Genomic DNA, 21,326 nt, shown 5'->3' with positions numbered 1-21,326 from the left:
TGATAACTTTCTACTTGTATGAAGAGATTTATCTGACTAAATCGTTAGTCCTCTTAAAACCGATTTCTATTTAACTGAAACATTTCTGAGGATTTCAGTGTATGTTGTATGGTAGAATATCTTATTATAATTAGGAATAGTGGTAGAATGTATACAACAGGTATATAATATAAAGCAAATTGTGGTTATAAAATAGATCTTACCAGATGAGTGAGAATTTCTGGAAAAAAGCCTTTACAGTTTCATCTTTGTGCTTATGCTTGTTCTAATGTTTCTTATTTCTGTATTCATTGAAGATGCACAGTAATCAAAAGGGCTTACTTCCAGAGCCAAATCCAGTGCAAATTATGAAAAGTTTAAACAATCCTGCAATGTTACAAGTCCTTCTACAACCCCAGCTCTGCGGGCGAACTGTTAAACCAGGTAAACTTCATGTGTACTGATTAAATGTAGAATGTTGGCATGAAGTTAATTGTGCTGTTTTACATGAAAAACACTTAAATTGGTCCAAAAATATTTATTTATTTTTTTAGAATTTATCAATTTTAATGATCTGAGGTGAAAATATGTTTTGACTGTTTTTGGTAGGTACAAACTGCTTGTGGGATTCCTGATTTTTTTTTTTTTTTTTTACTAATAATAAGTATTAAATATTAAATCTTCAGTTTACTTACTGATTGACATGAATTTGTAAACTAGGTTACACATGGCTTAATAAGGTAATATTTAATATACATCATTACAGCCTTTATTAACAAAGGATATGATGCTTTTCTATGTAGTATTTTTGGTAAAATTACTTTGTTGGAAAGTGCTAAAGGTCTTTCCTCTCTGATCTTACCTTTCTTTTTCATTGTGAAATTGTTTCACTTTGTAGAAAATGACAAAGACATCATTATTTTCTAAGTATTATGGAAATTTTTATAATATTGGCGTACATTAAATATTTGTCTATTTAGTATTCTTTGAGAAGAGTTTATTTACCTTTTGAAATGCACAACTGTACATACACAAAATGTGTATTTTATCATCATGAGGAAATGAATGCCTATATTCAACACTAAGCTTTAGATTACAAATGTTTAGATTAAATATATTTATTCTGTTTCAGCTCCAACTGGTCTAATAGCAGCTACTCTACTACAATTCAGTTCTAGCACCAACTACCTAGAGTTAGCACAGATCCTACAAGTGAGGTCTTAGTCCCCAACAGGTCTGCCACAACTTCAGAGGTCCCTGGTCACCTACACTTCTGACTGACTGGCTTCAGATTTGGGGGTTCCTGTGACCCCCTCAGGTCCAGTAATTTGTTAGACTCACAGAACTTAGGAAAGCATTGTACAGTAAATCCCCTACATGCGGACGTGTTCCGTTCCGAGAGCACATTCATAGGTCCAATTTGTTAAGCCCAATAAAGTTAGCCCAGGTACCCAACTAACACAATCAGCTATATAGTACTGTACTGTAATAGGTTTATAATACTTTTCACACAAATAATACATAAAAAACAAACACAAATAGAGAAAACATTTTTAATCTTACAGTACAACAGCTGGCGTCTAGGGCTGACATCCAGTGCACAGGCAAGAAGAGTTACTGGCTGCAGGAGGGAGAGGAGGTGGGAGATGGTAGAGCTGAAGGATCGTCAGCAATAGGAGATGAAGGCAAGCTGCCGTTTCAGTCATGCCTGACGCTGATGGCACAGGTTCTTGTTCCTTGCTGGATTCAATTCTGTCTACCCTCTTGAAAAAATGATCCAGTGATGTCTGGGTAGTAGCTCTTTTTCTCTCATCATAGGTGACGTGGTAGCACTGGATTGTGTTCTGAAATGAACGGCTGCTACAACCTTCCTGTACCGTTCTATGTTTGGGTTCTGTGCCTCAAAAACTAACAGTGCCTGCTCAAATCAAGAAAATCCCCTTGCCATTTCCTGTGTCATGAATCTCTTCCATTCTTCTTCTTCCTCTTGTCCTTCTTCATCCTTTCTTGGCGCTTGGGGCTCCTTAGTAGTACCAGCTACATCACCACTGCTTTTACACTTGCTTCTGGACATCCTGGGCTTGAAATAAAGATACTGTACTATACAGTATTGTACAGTAAAGTACACAAAAGCACAACCACTTGTAGAGGATGCACACGTGATAATATATGCCAGACACATGACCTAACTTACATGGCTGGACATGGAAACGCATGTTCCCATCTTTGAAAGTTTGCAACTTGAAGGTTCATATGTAGGGAGCTTACTGTACATATAATTATAGAGTTTTGTTATAAAGGATGTAACTCAGAAACAGCCTAATCAAGAGACTTAGGGCTTCCAACCGGAAGGTCCTGACTGCAGAGCTTTTATGCTCTTTCCCCAGGGAATCAGAGCACATCCGCCTCCCAGCACACTAGTGTATTAATTAACCAGAAATCTCTACTGAACTAACTTCCGTGTCTAGAGTTTTTATTGGGGTTTTGCTATGTAGGCGTGACTGGCCATATTATTGGACTCCATCTCCATTCCCCCTCCTCTCCCTGGAGGTCAGGAGGTTAGGCTGATATCACATGGCTCAAAGCCCCAGTCCTCTAATCATGTGGTAGGTCTTTCTGGTATGACCAGCCCCCATCCTGAAGCCATCTAGGGGCCCACCCTGAGTCGCCTCATTAGCATAACAAAGATGCTCCTATCACTGGGGAAGTTCCAAGGATTTAGAGTTTTCCTTCCAGGAACCAAAGAGCAATGAAATTCTTTATTATACCAACAGTGCCCATATTAAGTACTTCATATAATCATCAATCATTTCTGTGTAAGAAGTAGCTTTAGAGGTGTCCGGCTCAGCCTATTATGCAGTCAGATATCCCTTCTACAATTTTAATGGTATAGAGATATCCTTTGTATGTCTTGACTACTCAAAGCATAAGCAGCTCATTATTTTCCAAGGCAGCGATTCCCTAGTCAGACAAATTTAATTACTTGGTTTTTCCTTATATTAGATGGTAATTTTTATAACTTTTAGCCACTTATTCTAGTTCTTCCTATGAAGAAACACAGAATAAATCTATTCCTTCTTCCATAAGAAAAGCCTTCTAATGTCTGAAGACAGCTATCATGAAACCTTAGTCATCTTTGATTTTCTTTGACTTCTGTTCTCCAGACCAGTGGTCTCCTTTTACTTATTTATTTTTTGTCTGTGTAACTCTATCAGTAAAGTATATTTTTAGTAGAGCTCCAATATATACAGTATATGTATCACTTATGTGTCAATTACGTGAACGCACCTTTGTCAACCCGTATATTAAGAATTGATAGGGACTCCCTGGTGGTGCAGTGGTTAAGAATCTGCCTGCCAGTGCTGGGGACACGGGTTCGAGCCCTGGTCCAGGAAGATCCCACATGCCGCAAAGCAACTAAGACCATGTGCTGCCACTACGGAGCCTGCGCTCTAGAGCCCGAGAGCCACAATTACTGAAGCCAGCCCACCTAGAGCCTGTGCTCCACAACAAGAGAAGCCACCACCTCAATGAGAAGCCCACACAGCAATGAAGACCCCACACAGCCAAAAATAATTAAATTTTAAAAAAAGAATGGATAAAGCTAAATATTTTTATATTTTAAGATGAAAGTAAATACAAATAATGGTTCTCTTTTTTTAGAACAATTTTATTTATTTAATTTTATTTTTTATCAAAGTGTAATTGATTTACAATGTTGTGTTAGTTTCAAGTATACAGCAAAGTGATTATGTGTGTATGTAAATATATTCTTTTTCAGATTCTTTCCCCTTATGTGTTATTACAAAATATTGAGTATAATTCACTTTATACACCTCTTCATGAACTATAGTTCCGTATTTGACTTTCCATAACATGTCATAGGATATGCTCTCTAGAGCCCCCAGTAGTTGTCCACTTGTAGGTATACCTAGGTTGTCTGGGTTACCCTGAAATATGGTGTACACAGACGTGAATTTATCCTATAGATGGGTTCTAATCAGCACAGAATGCAGTGGCATTTCCTTCCTGTGATCGTTAGATTTCTATTAATGCAATCCAAGATTGCATCAGTGTTTAAAGAAGTATATTACACTCATGGGTCTTTTAGAAAGTATAGTTCACACCTGGGCTATCTTTAGTAACTTCTCTCCGAAATTATTTTTGTCTCTTCATCTAAGATATGTATTCTCCACTCTGCTTTTCTACTCAGGTTGGTGTATTACCATATGAGATTATGCTTTTTTATTTTAGTGCTACTTTTACAATTTTAAGAAAGATGTTTCAGTATGACACGGATAGCTTTTTCTTTCTTTGGAATGGCAAGGGAAGAGGGTTAAATACCTTGCTTGACCACATGCAAAGCTTGAGAATGTATGGAAAGCTTCTTGGTGTTCAGGAAAGATAAACTATCTTGTTAATCGATAAATTTCATTTGTTTTTCCTTTACTGTGTGTGTGTGTGTGTTTTTTACTGTATCATAACTGTATTCCCTACTATATCTTGAACTCTTCACAGAGGCCTCTGAGAATATTAAATAATTACAAAGAATCATCATTCTCTGTAATTAAGTTTATATTATGTGATACATATATACACAAGCGTGTCTCATTTTATTGTGCTTCACAAACGCTGTGTTTTTTACAAATTGAAGGTTTGTGGCAACACTGCTTTGTCAGATAATGGTTAGCATTTTTAGCAGTTTAATTTTTTTTAATTAATTAATTTTTGACTTTGTTGGGTCTTCGTTGCTGTGAGAGCTTTCTCTCTAATTGCGGCAAGTGGAGGCTACTCTTCATTGCAGTGTGCGGGCTTCTCATTGTGGTGGCTTCTCTTGTTGTGGAACATAGGCTTCTAGGCACACAGTCTTCAGTCGTTGTGGCACACAGGCTCAGTAGTTGTGGCTCGCAGGCTCTAGAGCACATACGCAGTAGTTGTGGTGCATGGGCTTAGTTGCTCCGTGGCATGTGGGATCTTCCTGGATCAGGCTCTAACCCATGTCGCCTTCCTGGATCAGGCTTTACTCCATGGGGGGCCAGGGCAGGCGGATTCTTAACCACTGCACCGCAGGGAAATCCCCTTTGTTAGCTGTTTAAAATTGAGGCATATACATTGTTTTTTAGACATAATGCTATTGTACACTTAATAAACTAGAGTATAGCATAAACATAACTTTTATATACACCAGGAAACCAAAAAAATTGTGTGACTTGCTTTATTGCAATAATTACTGTATTGGAGTGGCCTGGAACCAAACCTACAATGTCTCTGGAGTATGCCTGTAGGATATATTTGTATTTAAACCCTTGCCCAACTTCCTTCTCATATCATTTTTTCAAGTAACTGACACATATTTACTTGTTATTACCTTCTCTTCTGCTAGACTAGAGGAGGCTCCATAATAGCAAAGATTTATTTGTTTTGTTCATCTTTGGCCCCTAGAACAGAACTGCTATTTATAGTGAAATGTACTTAAAAATTATTTACTGGTTAAACTCCTTCCTTTACCTCTCTGCTGCACAACTTAGACATACCTTGTTATGTATGATCTAGTCTGTAAATTTTTAACTACTTTTCTTGTCTGCCTTCTTTTCTGTCTAATCTGCGTGACCATCAGGTTGATTTTCCTCCCACACCCACTTTATGTTACTTGAACCATACTGATCTTTTCTCTTCAATTCAGACCTTTTAACTACCTTAAAAAAAATACAGTATAATGTAAATATTATACATTTCTTTCTCTGTGTGTGTGTCTATTTTAAATTTCAATTAGTATATAATTACTTATAGTCTAAATTGTATTTTTAACAGCTTTACTGAGGTATAATTGAGGCATTCATCTGCACATATTTAAATTGTACAAATTGGTAAATTTTGATATAACTCATGAAACTATCACCATAATCAAAATAATGAACATATTCATTACTCTCAAAACTTTCCTGTTGCCTCTTTGTAATCCATCCCTCCCCCATCCCCAGGGAACTACTGATTTGCTTTCTGTCACTATAGTTTGTATTTTCTAGAAATTTATATAAATGGAGTCACACAGTATGTACTGTATGTCTTCTTTCCCTCAGCTAATTATTTTGAGATTCATCCACATTGCTGCATGTATCAATACTTTTTTCCTTTTTAATGCTGAGTAGGATTCCATTCTACAATTTGCATTTTCATTGATTGGTTGAACATTGGGTTATTTCGTGTTTGGGGGGGCTGGGTCATATGGTAGATGTATGTTTAAGTTATAAGACACTCTGCCAACTTTTTTTTTTAATTGGAGTATAGTTGCTATACAATATTGTGTTAGTTTATGCTGTACAGCAGAGTGAATCAGCTATACACATACATATATCCCCTCTTTTTTGGATTTCCTTTTCATTTAGGTTCACCACAGAGCATTGAGTAGAGTTCCCTGTGCTATACAGTGGTTCCAATTATTTATCTATTTTATACATAGTATCAGTAGTGTATATATGTCAATCCCAAAATCCTACCCACCCCCCCGTCCCCCTTTGGTATCTATACATTTGTTCTCTACATATGTGTCTCTATTTCTGCTTTGTAAATAAGATCGTCTATACCCGTTTTTTCAAACGCCACATTTATGCGTTAATATACAATATTTTTTTTTCTGAATTACTTCACTCTGTATAATGGTCTCTAGGTCCATCTTTGTCTCTACAAATGACCCAATTTTGTTCCTTTTTATGGCTGAATGATATTCTGTTGTATATATGAATACATATATGCTGTATTCTTTATGGGTGGATATTCTTTATGGATGGATATTCTTTATGGATGGATATTCTTTATGGATGGATATTCTTTTTTTTTCTTTAATTTTATTTATTTATTATTTTTTGGGGGGTACACCAAGTTCAGTCATCTGTTTTTATACACATATCCCCATAGAGATGGATATTCTTTATCCATTCCTCTGATGATGGACATTTAGCTTGCTTCCATGTGCTGGCTATTGTAAATAATGTTGCAGTGAACATTGGGGTGCATGTGACTTTTTGAATTATGGTTTTCTGAGGGTATGTGCCCAGAAGTGGGATTGCTGGATCATATGGTAGTTCCATTTTTAGTTTTTTTAACGAAACTCCGTACTGTTTTCCATAATGGCTGTATCAATTTACATTCCCACCAACAGTGCAGGAGGGTTCCCTTTTCTCCACACCCTCTCCAGCATTTATTGATTGTAGATTTTTTGATGATGGCCATTCTGACTGGTGTGAGGTGATACCTCATTGTGGTCTTGATTTGCATTTCTCTAATAATTAGTGACATTGAACATCTTTTCATGTGTGTTGGCTATCTGTATGTCTTCTTTGGAGAAACGTATATTTAGATCTTCTGCCCATTTTTAGATAGAGTTTTTTGTTTTTTTGATAATGAGCTGCATGAGCTGCTTGTATATTTTGGAGATTAATCCTTTGTCCATTGCTTCGTTTGCAAATATTTTCTCCCATTCTGAGTGTTGTCTTTTCATCTTGTTTATGATTTCCTTTGCTGTGCAAAAGCTTTTAAGTTTTGTTAGGTCCCATTTGTTTATTTTTGTTTTTATTCTCATTACTCTCAGGGGTGGGTCAGAAAAGATCTCGCTGTGATTTATGTCAAAGAGTGTTCTTCCTATGATTTCCTCTAGGAGTTTTATAGTGTCTGGCCTTACATTGAGGTCTTTAATCCATTTTGAGTTTTATTTTTGTGTATGGTGTTAGGGAGTATTCTAATTTCATTCTTTTACATGTAGCTGTCCAGTTTTCCCCGCACCACTTATTGAAAAGGCTGTCTTTGCTTCATTGTATATTCTGGCTTCCTTTGTCATAGATTAGGTGACTATAGGTGCATGAGTTTATTTCTGGGCTTTCTATCTTGTTCCATTGATCTATATTTCTGTTTCTGTGCCAGTACCATACTGTCTTGATCACTGTAGCCTTGTAGTATAGCCTGAAGTCAGGGAGCCTGATTCCTCCAGCTCCTTTTTTGTTTCTCAAGATTGCTTTTGCTATTCAAGGTCTTTAGTGTTTTCATACAAATTGTAAAATTTTCTGTTTTAGTTCTGTGAAAAATGCCATCGGTAATTTGATAGGGATTGCATTGAATCTGTACATTGCTTTCGATAGTATAGTCCTTTTCACAATATTGATTCTTCCAATCCAAGAACATGGTATATCTCTCCATCTGTTTGTGTCTTCTTTGATTTCTTTCATCAGTATCTTATAGTTTTCTGCATACAGGTCTTTTGCCTCCTTAGGTAGGTTTATTCCTAGGTATTTCATTCTTTTTGTTGCAATGGTAAATGGGATTGTTTTCTTAATTTTGCTTTTGGATCTTTTGTTGTTAGTGTATAGGAATGCAAGAGACTTCTGTGTATTAATTTTATTTATTTATTTTATAAGTTTATTTATTTATTGGCAGCATTGGGTCTTCATTGCTGCACGTGGCCTTTCTCTAGTTGTGGTGAGCAGGGGCTACTGTTTGTTGTGGTGTGTGGGCTTCTCATTGTGGTGGCTTCTCTTTTTGTGGAGCACGGGCTCTAGGTATGCGGGCTTCAGTAGTTGTGGCACATGGGCTCAATAATTGTGGCTCACGGGCTCTAGAGAACAGGCTCAGTAGTTGTGGCTCATGGGCTTAGTTGCTCCGCAGCATGTGGGATCTTCCCGCCCAGGGCTTGAATCGTGTCCCTTGCATTGGCAGGTGGATTCTTAACCACTGTGCCACCAGGGAAGCCCATGTGTATTAATTTTATATCCTGTAACTTTACTAAATTTGTTCATTAACTCTAATAGTTTTCTGGTGGCATCTTTAGGGTTTTCTATGTATAGTATCATGTCACCGGCAAACAGTAACAGTTTTACTTCTTTCCCAGTTTGAATTCTTTTTATTTCTTCTCTGATTGTTGTAGCTAGGACTTCAAAACATATGTTGAGTAATAATGGCAAGAGTGGGCACCCTTGTCTTGTTCCTAATTTTAGACGAAATGCTTTCAGTTTTTCACCATTGAGAATAATGTTTGCTGTTTAGCCTTTATTACGTTGAGGTAGTTTCCCTCTGTGTCCACATTCTGGAGAGCTTTCTTTAATCATAAATGGGTATTGAATTTTGTCAAAAGCTTTTTCTGCATCTATTGAAATGATCGTATGGTTTTTCTTCAGTTTGTTAATATGGTGTGTCATATTGGTTGATTTGCACATATTGAAGAATCCTTGCATCCCTGGGATAAATCCCACTTGATCATGGTGTATGATCTTTTTAATGCATTGTTGGATTCATTTTGCTAGTACTTTGTTGAGGATTTTTGCATCTATATTCATCAGTGATATCAGCCTATAATTTTCTTTTTTTGTGGTATCTTTGTCTGGTTTTGGTATCAGAGTTATGGTGGCCTCGTAGAATGAGTTTGGGAGTGTTCCTCCCTCTGTAATTTTTTGGAAGAGTTTGAGAAGGATAGATGTTAGCTCTTCTCTAAATGTTTGATAGAATTCACCTGTGAAGCCATCTGGTCTTGGACTTTTCTTTGTTGGAAGATTTTTAATCACAGTGTCAATTTCATTTCTTGTGATTGGTCTGTTCGTATTTTCTATTTGTTCGTAATTCAGTCTTGGAAGGTTGTACTTCACAACCTTCACAGAATCAGTTATTGTAAGTCCTCCAATTCTGTTTTTTCTGTTTGTTTTGCCTATCCTATATCCTTTGTATTTGCATATAAGTTTTAGAATCAGCTGTCAGTTTCTATGAAAAGTATCAGCTGTTAATTTGATTGGAATTGTGTTGTATGTGTATGCTAATTTGTGCAGAATTGACAACAATTTGCCATAAATATGGTGTATATCTCTCCATTTATTTAGATCTTCTTTAATTTCTCTCAGCAACATTTTATAGTTTTCGGGATATAAATCTTACACATATTTTTTCAGATTTACCCATAGCATTTATATTTCTTTATACTATCTTTTATTGCAGTAATTTTTTGAGGCAGAAATCAGAATCAATAATTCAATGGCATTTTGTACATTCACAGTGTTGTGTAATCACCAGCTCTGCCTACTTTCAAAACATTTTCATTACCTTAAAATAAAATCCGTGGGGCTTCCTAGGTGGCGCAGTAGTTAAGAATCTGCCTGCCAATGCAGGGGACACGGGTTCGATCCCTGCTCCAGGAAGATCCCACATGCCGCAGAGCAACTAAGCCCGTGCCCATGTGCCACAACTATTGAGCCTGCGCTTTAGGTCCCGTGAGCCAAAACTATTGAGCCCATGTGCTGCAACTAAACTACTAAAGCCCGCGCGCCTAGAGCCCGTGCTCCGCAAGAAGAGAAGCCATGGCAATGAGGAGTCCGCGCACCACAACAAAGAGTAGCCCCCACTCACCACAACTAAAAGAAAGCCTACGCACAGCAAAGAAAAAAAAGGCCCAACACAGCCAATTAAATTAATAAATAAATAAATAAAATAAATTCCGTGCCCACAAAACAGTTGCTCCCCATTTCCACCTCTGCCCAGGACCTGGCAACAACCAATCTGCTTTCTGTGTTTACACTTTTGCTTATTTTGGATGTTTCATATAAATAAAAGTCACTATGTGACTTCTGGTGTCTGGCTTCTTTCCCTTAGCATGATGTTTTTGAGTACTGTAGAATGTATCAGTACTTCATTCCTTTTTGTGGCTAATATTCCATTGTATGCATATACCACAGTTTGTTTATTCATTCATCACTGATGGACATTTGAGATGTTTTCACCTTCTGACTGTTGTGAAGAGTGCCGCTATGAATATTCATGTAGAAGCATTTGAATATTTGTTTTCAGTTCTTTTGGGGTTATATACCTAGAACTAGAATTGGTGGTTCATATGGTTATTCTGTGCTTAACTTGTTGAGGAACTTCCAAGCTGTTTTCCACAGTGACTGCACCATTTTATATTCCCAAAGCAATGTATGAGGGTTCCAATTTCTTCATATCTTCATAGACTTTTGTTACTTTCTGGGTTTTTTAAATTATTATTTTAGCCATCCAAATAGGAATAAACTGGCAACTCATCATGGTTTTGATTTGAATTTCCCTAGTGACTAATCATGTTGAGCATCTTTTCTTATGCTTGTTGTCTATTTTTTTGTCTTCTTTGGAGAAATGTTTAATCAAGTTCTTTGTCCATTTTTAAACAGGGTTGTATATGGCTTTTTGTTATTGAGTTCTTTATGCATTACTATTTAAATTTCAGTTGCCTATTGCTTGTTGCTAGTGTACATGTACAAGTACAATTGATTTTGTATATTTATCTTGTATCTTGCAGTCTTGCTTTTTATTTCTATCAATAGTAGGTTTCGCCCTTAGGATTTTCTGTATAGACAATCATGTCATCTACAAATAAACACAGTTTTTTGGTAAAGTTCTTCCTTTACAATATGTATACCTTTTTTTCCAAGCTTTATTGTAGTTGATAGAAATCCCAGCAAAATTTGTGCATTGAACTGGTGAGAGTGGACATCCTTGCCTTGTTCCTGATCTTACAGAGAAATCATTCATTCTTTTATTATTAATCATTATGTTAGCTGTAGTTTTTTATTCACAGATTTCCTTTTTCAAGCTGGGAACTTTTCCTTCTATTTTTATATTGCTGAGAAATTTTATCATGATGATTGCTGAAATTTATTTAATGCTTTTCTCCATTTATTGATATCATCAATGTGGCTTTTTTATTTTTGGTCTGTTATCATGATGAATTATATTGATTGATTTTTTGAATGTTAAACCAATCTTTCACTCCTGTGGTAAGCCACACTTGGTTATGATGTATCATAATCCTTTGTATATATTGTTGGTTGATAGTGTTGCTCAAGTCTCCTATATCCTTACTGGTTTTCAGTCAACTTTGCTATATCAATTATTGAGGGGGGAAAGAGGTTCAATGGGAGACCTAGCCAAGATCTAAGGGTAAGGGCAGTTAGATGTGAGACTGTGGACATTCTTCAGAGTGTTTTATTTCTGGTTATTGTTGTTTTAAACTGGGACATACTATTTACACTAAAAGCTGTGAAAAATTTTAATGTTTTATAACAAAATACAGTGAGTGTCTGAAAAATGAGAGGAGGTGGTGTTGAAATCTCTAACCATAATTGTGGATTTGGCTACTTTTCCTTTCAGTTCTAGAAATTTTTGCTTTATATATTTTGAAGCTTTGTTATTTGGTGCACAGACATTTGATTATTGCATCCTCTTGATGAATTGACCCCTTTATCATTATAAAATGACCATCTTTACCCCTCTTTGCTAATAAACAGTGTTTTCCTTTATAAGCAACCTATCCTAATGTTCTACTCTTCCCATCAGCTATTGTAAAACTGGTTCATTCTAAGGAAAGTACTTTCTAATGGTCAGTTTTCCAAAGATGCCAAAGATGTAATGGACTGCCTCAGCAAATAAGAGAAATTGGAACAAAGTTTTTAAAGCATGGAATGAACTTGTAGCGATGTTATGTATAAATTTCTGATATGTTTGATCATTGGATTATGTGCTTTTTGAAGTACTTTCTAAGCCTGACCTTCTAAGATTCTAATTAGCTGTATATTATGACTACTTACATCTAATAATTAGATGAAATTGCTTCATATATTTTCTGTCTCATAGCTCTTTTTGTCTATGTATTGTCTGTTCTTTAAATATCTCTTCTGATATGTACTCTGTTATTTATACTCTTAGACTATGAAGAGTATGGTTATCATTTATTCCTTTTATCAGCTATGTACAGTATTGCTGTTTCTTTAGTTTTTGTTATGAAATATTTTTTAAATGTACATATATTCTCTTCTCAATTGGATTATAAGCTTTAATGACAAGGATTGTATATTGTCCTTCCCCCCCCATTCTGACCCTCTGCCAAAATACCCAAAAAAACTAACAGAAATACTCAGCAGATAACGTGGGTTCAATTAGTATTATACTTACTAAAAGATGGAATTAGTTTTCTTGTACTAAGTGGTAAAGAAGAGAAAGGCTAGGTTTGGTGTTTTACCATTAAGACAGAAGGTGTTGGAATTTTAAATCACAAGGAAAGGAGCCTGTCACTTTTTGTACAATGACAAGGTCAGTATATCATTGAACTTCCAGTGAATATATTAAAAGTTTGAAGAACTATTCATTTACCCTTTTTGGAGTTTATTTTTAAATTCCATATATATCATAAAGTTAAATTTTTACTTTTATTTTCTTAAAGCAGTTCTTGGAACACCTCACAGCTTGCCACATCTGATGAATCCATCCATCTCCTCTGCATTTTTACATTTGAATAAAGCTCATCAGGTATCTAAATAACATTGAGTATTAAAGCATCAAAAGTTTGGAGTAAATATTATGTTTGTTCTTAACACTTAAAGTTCTTAAGGAGTTGAATGAGTATTTTGTTTTTAAATAAAATTCTTAGTAATGTACCTACATAAAAACAGAACTTAATAAGGAAATCAGATCAAATTAAGGTAATCAAAGAAATAGTTGTATATATTTATTGATTCCTATTTGTAGGGCATTAAGAAGGGAAGAGGTATATTTTATGGCATATTTTTCTAGAAATAAATCAGTAGTTCAAAACAAGTCTTATGTGGTCTTAAAAAAGTATTTACAGAAAGAAAAATAAATGAACAATAACTCAATTCTTGAAATTTAATCAATGTTTGTAAAAATTATTTATGAGAGTAAAAAATATTTTTCTTACCTTTTTCAAATAAGCACTTTAAAATATGTTTGTGTACATAAAAATCTGTAATATTGGAGATAAACATTACCTACTAATTTCAGATACTGTTTAAGGCTATATCTATAGAGAAGCCTAATTACAAATCAAACCTAATACATGATAGATGGTTTTGTAGGTTGAATGAATAAATGTCTGTTCCTAAACCTGGCTTTTTAAGGAAAAGGCCTATTGTTTATTTATTTTTCATTTTCAAAATCTAATGTAGGACCTTGTATGTTGTTCATTCATTTACTCAACATATTTTATTGAAAATCTAACATGTACTAGACACTCTGCTAGTCATTGAGGCTATAGCATTGAACAAAATATTCTCAGTCCTTGTTCTTATTTCAACAAATACAGAAAATAAACATTAAACAGTTAATTGCTGTAAGAGTTAAGTGATATGGGAGAGGAGTCCAGAGTCTTGACAATATTCCCTTTACTTTAAAATAAAGACCAAACTGCTTAATTTTGCCTTGAGGGCTTGTCCAAGCTGGCCTCTGCTGCCTCTCAGGTGCCTTAGGTGTCCCTTTCCCAGCTCTGGTGAACTGCTTTTGGTCCTTGAAGGACTTTCTTCTTTTCTCCTTAGGTCTTTGCTCCTGCTGTTCCTTCTGCCTAGAGTGCTTCCCACCCCAACACCACCTCGTTACCCCAGATTTCACCTAGTTATTTCTCTGCAGCCTTCAGATCTCTGTGCAAGAGTTAGTTCCTCAGGGAAACCGTCCTTGAATTTACCAATCTAAATCAAGTTCCACCACTATTTGTTCTCGTAGCTCCTTGCATTTTTCCTTCATACACTCATCACCATTTTTAATTGTATGTTTTTATAATTAATGTCCCTCTTCCTCAGGGGAGTATAAGATCCATGAGGGCAGATCATGTTGTTTTCTCACTATGTTGCACAGTGCCTGCCACATAGAGGTGCTCAATAAGTCTTTGTTAAATGACTAAATGAATAAATAAATGACTGAGTGATACTGACATCAAAGCCAGAAAGGGGTGAGGGGAGGGGAGGAAGCATAGAAGAAAAGAAGGAAGGGATGTGGAATTAGTTTCATGACTGTATGGTCACATCTTGTGTATTATTGAAAGAATTAATTAGTGTTGCCTGTAATTGGAAAGTAGGATATTAAGAAGCTGTTGCTTTTGCTCAGATCAACTGGGGAATTGAACTTTGAAATAAATTGGGTTACACAGCAAGTAGCTCTTCAAAATTAAACTAACTTAATGTTTTATCATTTTCGCAGAGCTCACTTATGGGTAATACTTCTAATTTATTTCTTCAGAATCTTTCTCATGTACCACTGGCACAGCAACAATTAATGAAGTTTGAGAATATTCATACTAATAATGTAAGTATGGAATTATTTTTTTCTTTTGAAGTGAGTTCATTCCTTTTCTGTAATCAGGCTGTTGGTCATATTGTTTATGAATTTTCACATGTGTAGCTTTCTTATTAGGTTATATCTTGCTGCCATGAGCAAAAAGTCTTTTCTTCTTTTGCAGAAACCGGGCTTACTTGGCGAACCCCCAGCTATGGTACTTCAAGCTGCAGTAGGGATAGGCTCACCGCTTCCGTTGAAAACAGAATTGGGCCATCTTGGAGAAGCACATAAAAGTAAATGATGTGTATTTGCTGAGACGTCAGTAAACAGTCAGATTTGAGATGTAAAAATAGTGTACCTGTATTGTACTTTTATTTACAGGAAGGTCAGATTTGAGTTTTATTCAGTCATTTAAAATTTCAAGAGCCCTCCTGGCTTCTCTATTTTTAATACTAGAATACTATTGATAAGTTACTTATTGATGGACTCGCTTCCATGCCAAGATAAGACTTTCTCTGTTGGATATGCTTTAATATTTGATGAAGGTTCACAGCAGCATGAGGCAAAGACATAGATCCATTTGAGACTGACATGCTGCCCACTGGGCTGACAGCACGTTGCACAGGGATCCATTTAACTTTTGCCTGGACAAGAAGCCCTTAGCTTTTATTAAGAAGTATCTGGTAATTGTAAATTTAAAGTTCAATTATTTATTTGTATCATTTTTTAAATGTGAGCTCCAAATGAGTAGTAAAAAAAAAATATACTGTGTGATTCTAAGATATAACAAATTTAAATAGAACAATTATTTTTCTTTTTAGAATAACAGCATGGTTGTATACCAAGTTTTCTTACTTGAATGTGCTTTTGAAAGGCACTTTCAGTTAGATGGGATTTCCCTGGTGGCACAGTGGATAGGACTCCGTGCTTCTGGTGCCAGGGGCCCAGGTTCCATCTCTGGTCAGGGAACTAGATCCCACATGCTTGCCACAACTAAGGAGCTGGCAAGCCGCAACTGAGGAGCCTGCTGCAACTAAGACCTGGTGCAGCCAAATAAATAAATAAATAAATATTTTAAAAAAGAGAGAGTTAGAGAAAGCCACCAGTGATAAAAAAGAGAAAAAAAGTCAATTAAATATGGGTAGCATATTTAGCCTCTTATACATAAAACCAAGTCAAATGATCAAATAGTCAATTCAGACTGTTGGAACTTACTGGGCAAAAGTTAAACCAGTATACAGACAGGTATAGAAATTTTTATGGTGTGATGGTGTCTGTCCTAAAAATTAAATTTTATGTGCCTAAAAGCTTATACAGGTATTTGTTATTTGTGTTGGATTAAATAATCAGCCATTTGCTTTAGCATTGCTGCTTTAAGAACACTGAAATTTAAAGTGTCCAAGTAAATATATTGCTAAAAGATGGAACTAAGACTCTGTCTCTAAATATTTAGTGCTAAAAATAATGTAAGAAATTTTTTAGTGTATTTGTAAAACATAGCTTTGATTTAATTAAAATAGTTGTCAAAACTAGCTCTTTTCATTTAGTTTTGACCTATAGATTTTTAAAAAATGGAATGGTTCAGAATTTTCCTATTGAAACTTTTATTTCTTCCAGAATTTCTTGCTATTCCCTGTAAATAAAAATGTAAAACTTTCATGTGTTAAACTTTCATTTGGTGCTTAGCTATTCACAGATATTGATGTTTTTTAAACCAGTGGTGTGCTGATGTTTAAAAACCAGCTCTCTGGGTTAAAAAAAAAAGTCTTAATTTGTAGCATTTGTGGATTTCTATGTGTAAACAGTCCAGCCATGGCTGATTTCAGGTTAGCTATGCAAAGACGTTGAAATCAAGAGCTGAGAAGAAATAGTACAATTGACTCTTTTGAGCTGGTACAAGCCATCTGACTAAATGTATTGTTGGGTTTAATGTAACTTTATTAATTTTTGAGTGTCAGAGACATTTTTTAAACTGAAGGTTTATTTAATTATTCCTTTCAAATATGGAAGCAGGCAAACTACAATGATGGGGCATCAAAAAAGAAAAAGGTGCTGATATAACTTAAATGCCAAGAAGTACATAAATTTTGCTCTCAACTTCTGAAATTTACAATTAAAACTTGGAACTAAAAAATGTAACATCCTTGAGATTATCCTGAAAGTTGTTTAAAATAGGAAAATCATGATTACTATTAGAGGTTTTTGTTTTTCCATACAGGAGACTGCTAATTTAACCTTTAACCTCACCTTTTAAATTTATCTATTCTCTCATAGGTAAAAAATAGGTTTCTGCATCTTTGCCCATAGCTTGACAAAATCAAAAGGAGTATTGTGAATAAGCCTCATCTAACCAAAAACTTTTTGCATTTGTGGTTCACTACAGCATCTAGTTTGATTCCAACTCAAACAACTATAACAGCTGGCATGGGCATATTACCATTCCTTCCAAATCAGCACATTGCTGGCCAACCTGGGCCAGGGCATGGGAACACTCAGGAGAAACAGCCAGCCTTGGTGGGGATGACAGAAGGAAATTTCTCAGGGTCACAGGCATATCTTCAGAGCTTTCCAAACCTTACTGCTGGAGGCTTGCTTACGGGACATCATAAGCAACAACAAAGTCAGCCGAAAGGCCTGGAGATAAATTCAGGGGTAAGAAAACTCTGTGTGTGTGTGTTTGTGTGTATGTGTGTGTGTGTATGCATGCATACACATACATATAAAGGCATACATTTATATACATGAAGTATATATGTGTATACTCATGTATGTATATACTGCAAAGGAATATATATATATATTCCTTTTAAACTGTATCTTAAATGAAATTATTCTAATTCTAGAGGAATATAATTTTTGGTTATTTTACAGGTGGTATAATTCATGAAGTAGCAAGCAATCTTAACTATTTGTGAATTTCAAAGGAAGTTGATAATATACTTGAAGTATGTAAATATGGATTACAAACTAGATAATTCCTATGTCAGTGACATGAAGACTTTTTCCTAGTGTACGTTTATGTCTCAAGAGAAGAATGTATTGGACTCAAAAATAAAACCTGTTATTATAAACAAACAAAAATCCATCCTTTGATAAGTTATGCCAAATGTTTGGGATTCTGTTTAACTACTTGCCAGTTTGTCTGTAAATAAAATAATTTGTATAAAACATTTAAAAAATGTTATTATAAAATATTTAAATATGAATTCTATATTCCTATAAACATTTGCTTTTCTAAAAACTGTGAGGTATGCACAGATTTCAAATATAAAGTAATATAAGTTCAAAATTTTGTAGTCTGGAAAAACAGGAGTACCATTAATACTTATCTAATTATATAATAATATTATTTATAAGGATTTCTTAGTAAAAATGCTGTTCTTTAAAATATATTAATTTTTTCTAAAAATGTATATTCTGTAGCTAATTAAGTATTATTTTAATATGTAAAGGTAGAATAAATTCTATTTTATCTGAAAAATTTCAAAGCCAGTTATTTATCTCTGGTCTGTTAAAAAGAACCTAATCTCGGTTTTAATTCTGGAGATTTTTACCCTAAATTTTATTGGTTTATATACCACTGATATTTTGTATATGTTATAATTAGTAGGTAGAATAAAGTACATTTAATTTTTTTTACCTGTACCCTAAAATACCCTTTGGTTTAGCAGTGGCACATGAGGGAAAAATTCTTGTAGTTGGCTCATTCAAATGTCAAAATAATAATATTGACTTTGTAAGAGGTTTTGATGTCACCTAGTCATGGCAGGAGGTATGGATAGATGCCTATAATAGTACATTGAGAAAGCTGGGGTGGTTCTTCATAGAATGAATTTTAAAAATATATCTGCAGGATTAATTGCTTAAGTGTATGAATAGTCTGTATCTTTTGCACAGACTTTTTAATTCATTGGAAGCACTAGGGTCTTAAGGAAAACTGGACTTGAGGTGATTCACATAATGGGCAAATGAGAGTGTATCTGGAAGAAGAGAGCTGAAGTGGGGCAGTGCCTGGAAAACAAGTCCCGTGAAGAAGACTCGAAGGAAATAGATATATGGAACTTGGCAAGGGTTAACCAGCTGACATTTAATTTGGCATTAAAAAAAAAATTCACAAACTAGTCTAGTCACACGGTATTTTCTGTTTCTCTAGTGGGCAAAATTAGTCCAATAAGTTATGACATACAATAAAGCAGATTTAGGCTTAATATAACAAACAACAGTTGAAGTTTTCAAACAAAGAAAAAGTTTGACACTTTCACAGAGATGTTAATGTCCTATCACTGAAAACAATTATGCAGACCGCAGGTGAACATCTGTACAGATTGTTGTAGAAGTGATTCTTCGTTCCTGACAGTAGGGGCTCGGACCAGGTAACCTCAAAGTATGTTTTCCAAGTTATGTAGCAAGATTTTGGACTTTGTTAAACAGTTCGTTAAACTCGGCTGTAGATTTTTAGACCTGCACCTTTAATATTTTGTTGACCAGTGATTCTTTTTTTTTAAGCTCAAAATGTTAAATTTTTATTAATTTTTAAAATTTTATTTTTAAAATTTTATTAATTTTTAAAAAGTTAGGCTGTCATTGATTTATAACACTATAGAAATTTCATGAGTATGACATTATACTTCAACTACAGTATACAGTACAGCATGTGCACCACCAAAAGTTTAGTTTCCATCCATCAACCTACAGTTGACCCCCTTTATCCTTTTTACCCTCTTTCAGCCCCCTTCTGCTCTGGTAACCACTACTGTTTTCTCTGTATCTATCTGTTTTTGTTTGGTTTGGTTTGTTCATTTGTTTGTTTATTTATTTATTTCACATATGAGCGAAATCATATGGTATTTATCTTTCTCCATTTGGTTTATTTCACTTAGCATGGTATCTTCAAGCTCCATCCATGTTGTCACAAATGGCAAGATGTCATGTTTTTTATGGCTTAATAGTATTCCGTCGTATATACACACTGCATTTTCTTTATCCATTGATCCATTTTGAGCACTTAGGTTATTTCCATACCTCGGCTATTGTAAATAATGCTGCAGTGAACATAGAGGTCCATATGTTTTCAAATTAGTGGTTTTGGATTCTTTGATTATACCTAGAGTTGAATAGCTGGATCATATGGTCTTCATATTCTTAAATTTTTGAAAACTCTCCATGCTGTTTTCCATAGTGGCTTCACCAATTTACATTCCTACCAACAGTGCACCAGGATTCCCTTTTTCTCCAAATCTTCGCCAACATTTGTTATACCTTGTCTTTTTTTTTTAAATAGGGTATAGTTGTTTTACAATGTTGTGTTAGTTTCTGCTGTACAACAAAGTGAAGTAGAGTTCCCTGTGCTATATAGCAGGTTCTCATTTGTTATCAGCTTTATACATACTAGTGTATATATGTCAATCCCCCAATCTCCCAATTCATCCTACTCCCCCCTTCCCCCCTGTAGTGTCCATACATTTGTTCAGTACATCTTTGTGTCTGTTTATGCCTTGCAAACTGGTTCATCTGTACCATTTTTCTAGATTCCACATATATGCATTAATATACAATATTTGTTTTTCTCTTTCTGACTTACTTCACTCTGTATGACAGAATTGAGTCATTTGGATGGACCTAGAGACTGTCATACAGAGTGACCAATGATTCTTGATTCTGTCTTTTTGTCAGAATCACCACTGGAGTTTAAAGAAAGAAAAAAGATGGAGAAGGTTGGACTTCAACTTCTTCAGCCCTGAGAATTTGATTTAGAGAGATAGGGGTGAGATATGAATTTTAAGTGTACAACTCAGTAGCATTAAGTACATTCACATTGTTTTGCATCTCACTACTATCCATCTCCAGAACTTTTTCATCATTCCATACTGCAGCTCTGTACCCATTAAGCAACTCTCCATTTTCCCTTCTCCCCAGACCCCAGTAAACATTGTTTACTCTCTGGCTCAGAATTTGACTATTCTAGGTACCCAATATAATTGGAATGATACAGTTTTTGTACTTAGTGTCTGACTTATTTCCATCACCATAATGTCTTCAAGGGTCATCCATGTTGTAGCATGTGTTGGAATTTCCTTTTTTAAAAGGCTGAATAATCTATTGTATTTATAGACTACATTTTTTTATCCATTCATCTGTCAGACATTTGGGTTGTTTCCATCTTTGGGCTCTTGTGAATAATGCTGCTATATACAAATATCTTTTTGAGTCCCTGTTTTCAGTTCTTTGGGATATTTGCCCAGAAGTGGAATAGCTGAATTATATGGTACATCTATATTTTA

General features: G+C 35.0%; 1 protein-coding gene across 4 annotated transcripts in view; it reads left to right on the top strand.

The window, feature by feature from the left end:
- RAVER2 (ribonucleoprotein, PTB binding 2) overlaps positions 1–21,326 on the top strand; it is a 117,821-nt gene that overhangs the window by 48,968 nt on the left and 47,527 nt on the right. For 2 of the 4 annotated variants that reach the window (XM_057717384.1, XM_057717399.1), the window contains 5 exons: positions 297–423; positions 13,202–13,287; positions 14,968–15,072; positions 15,227–15,338; positions 17,429–17,697. In XM_057717384.1, the coding sequence (XP_057573367.1) occupies positions 297–423; positions 13,202–13,287; positions 14,968–15,072; positions 15,227–15,338; positions 17,429–17,697 (699 nt within the window). The remainder of the gene's footprint in view (positions 1–296; positions 424–13,201; positions 13,288–14,967; positions 15,073–15,226; positions 15,339–17,428; positions 17,698–21,326) is intronic. The other 2 variants (XM_057717391.1, XM_057717407.1) reach the window with 2 other exon arrangements.

The sequence above is a fragment of the Hippopotamus amphibius genome, chromosome 1 (assembly GCF_030028045.1).
Source record: "Hippopotamus amphibius kiboko isolate mHipAmp2 chromosome 1, mHipAmp2.hap2, whole genome shotgun sequence".
Classification (NCBI taxonomy): domain Eukaryota; kingdom Metazoa; phylum Chordata; class Mammalia; order Artiodactyla; family Hippopotamidae; genus Hippopotamus; species Hippopotamus amphibius.
The sequence above is the reverse complement of the archived record's forward strand: the minus strand, read 5'-3'. Positions and strand labels throughout refer to the sequence as shown.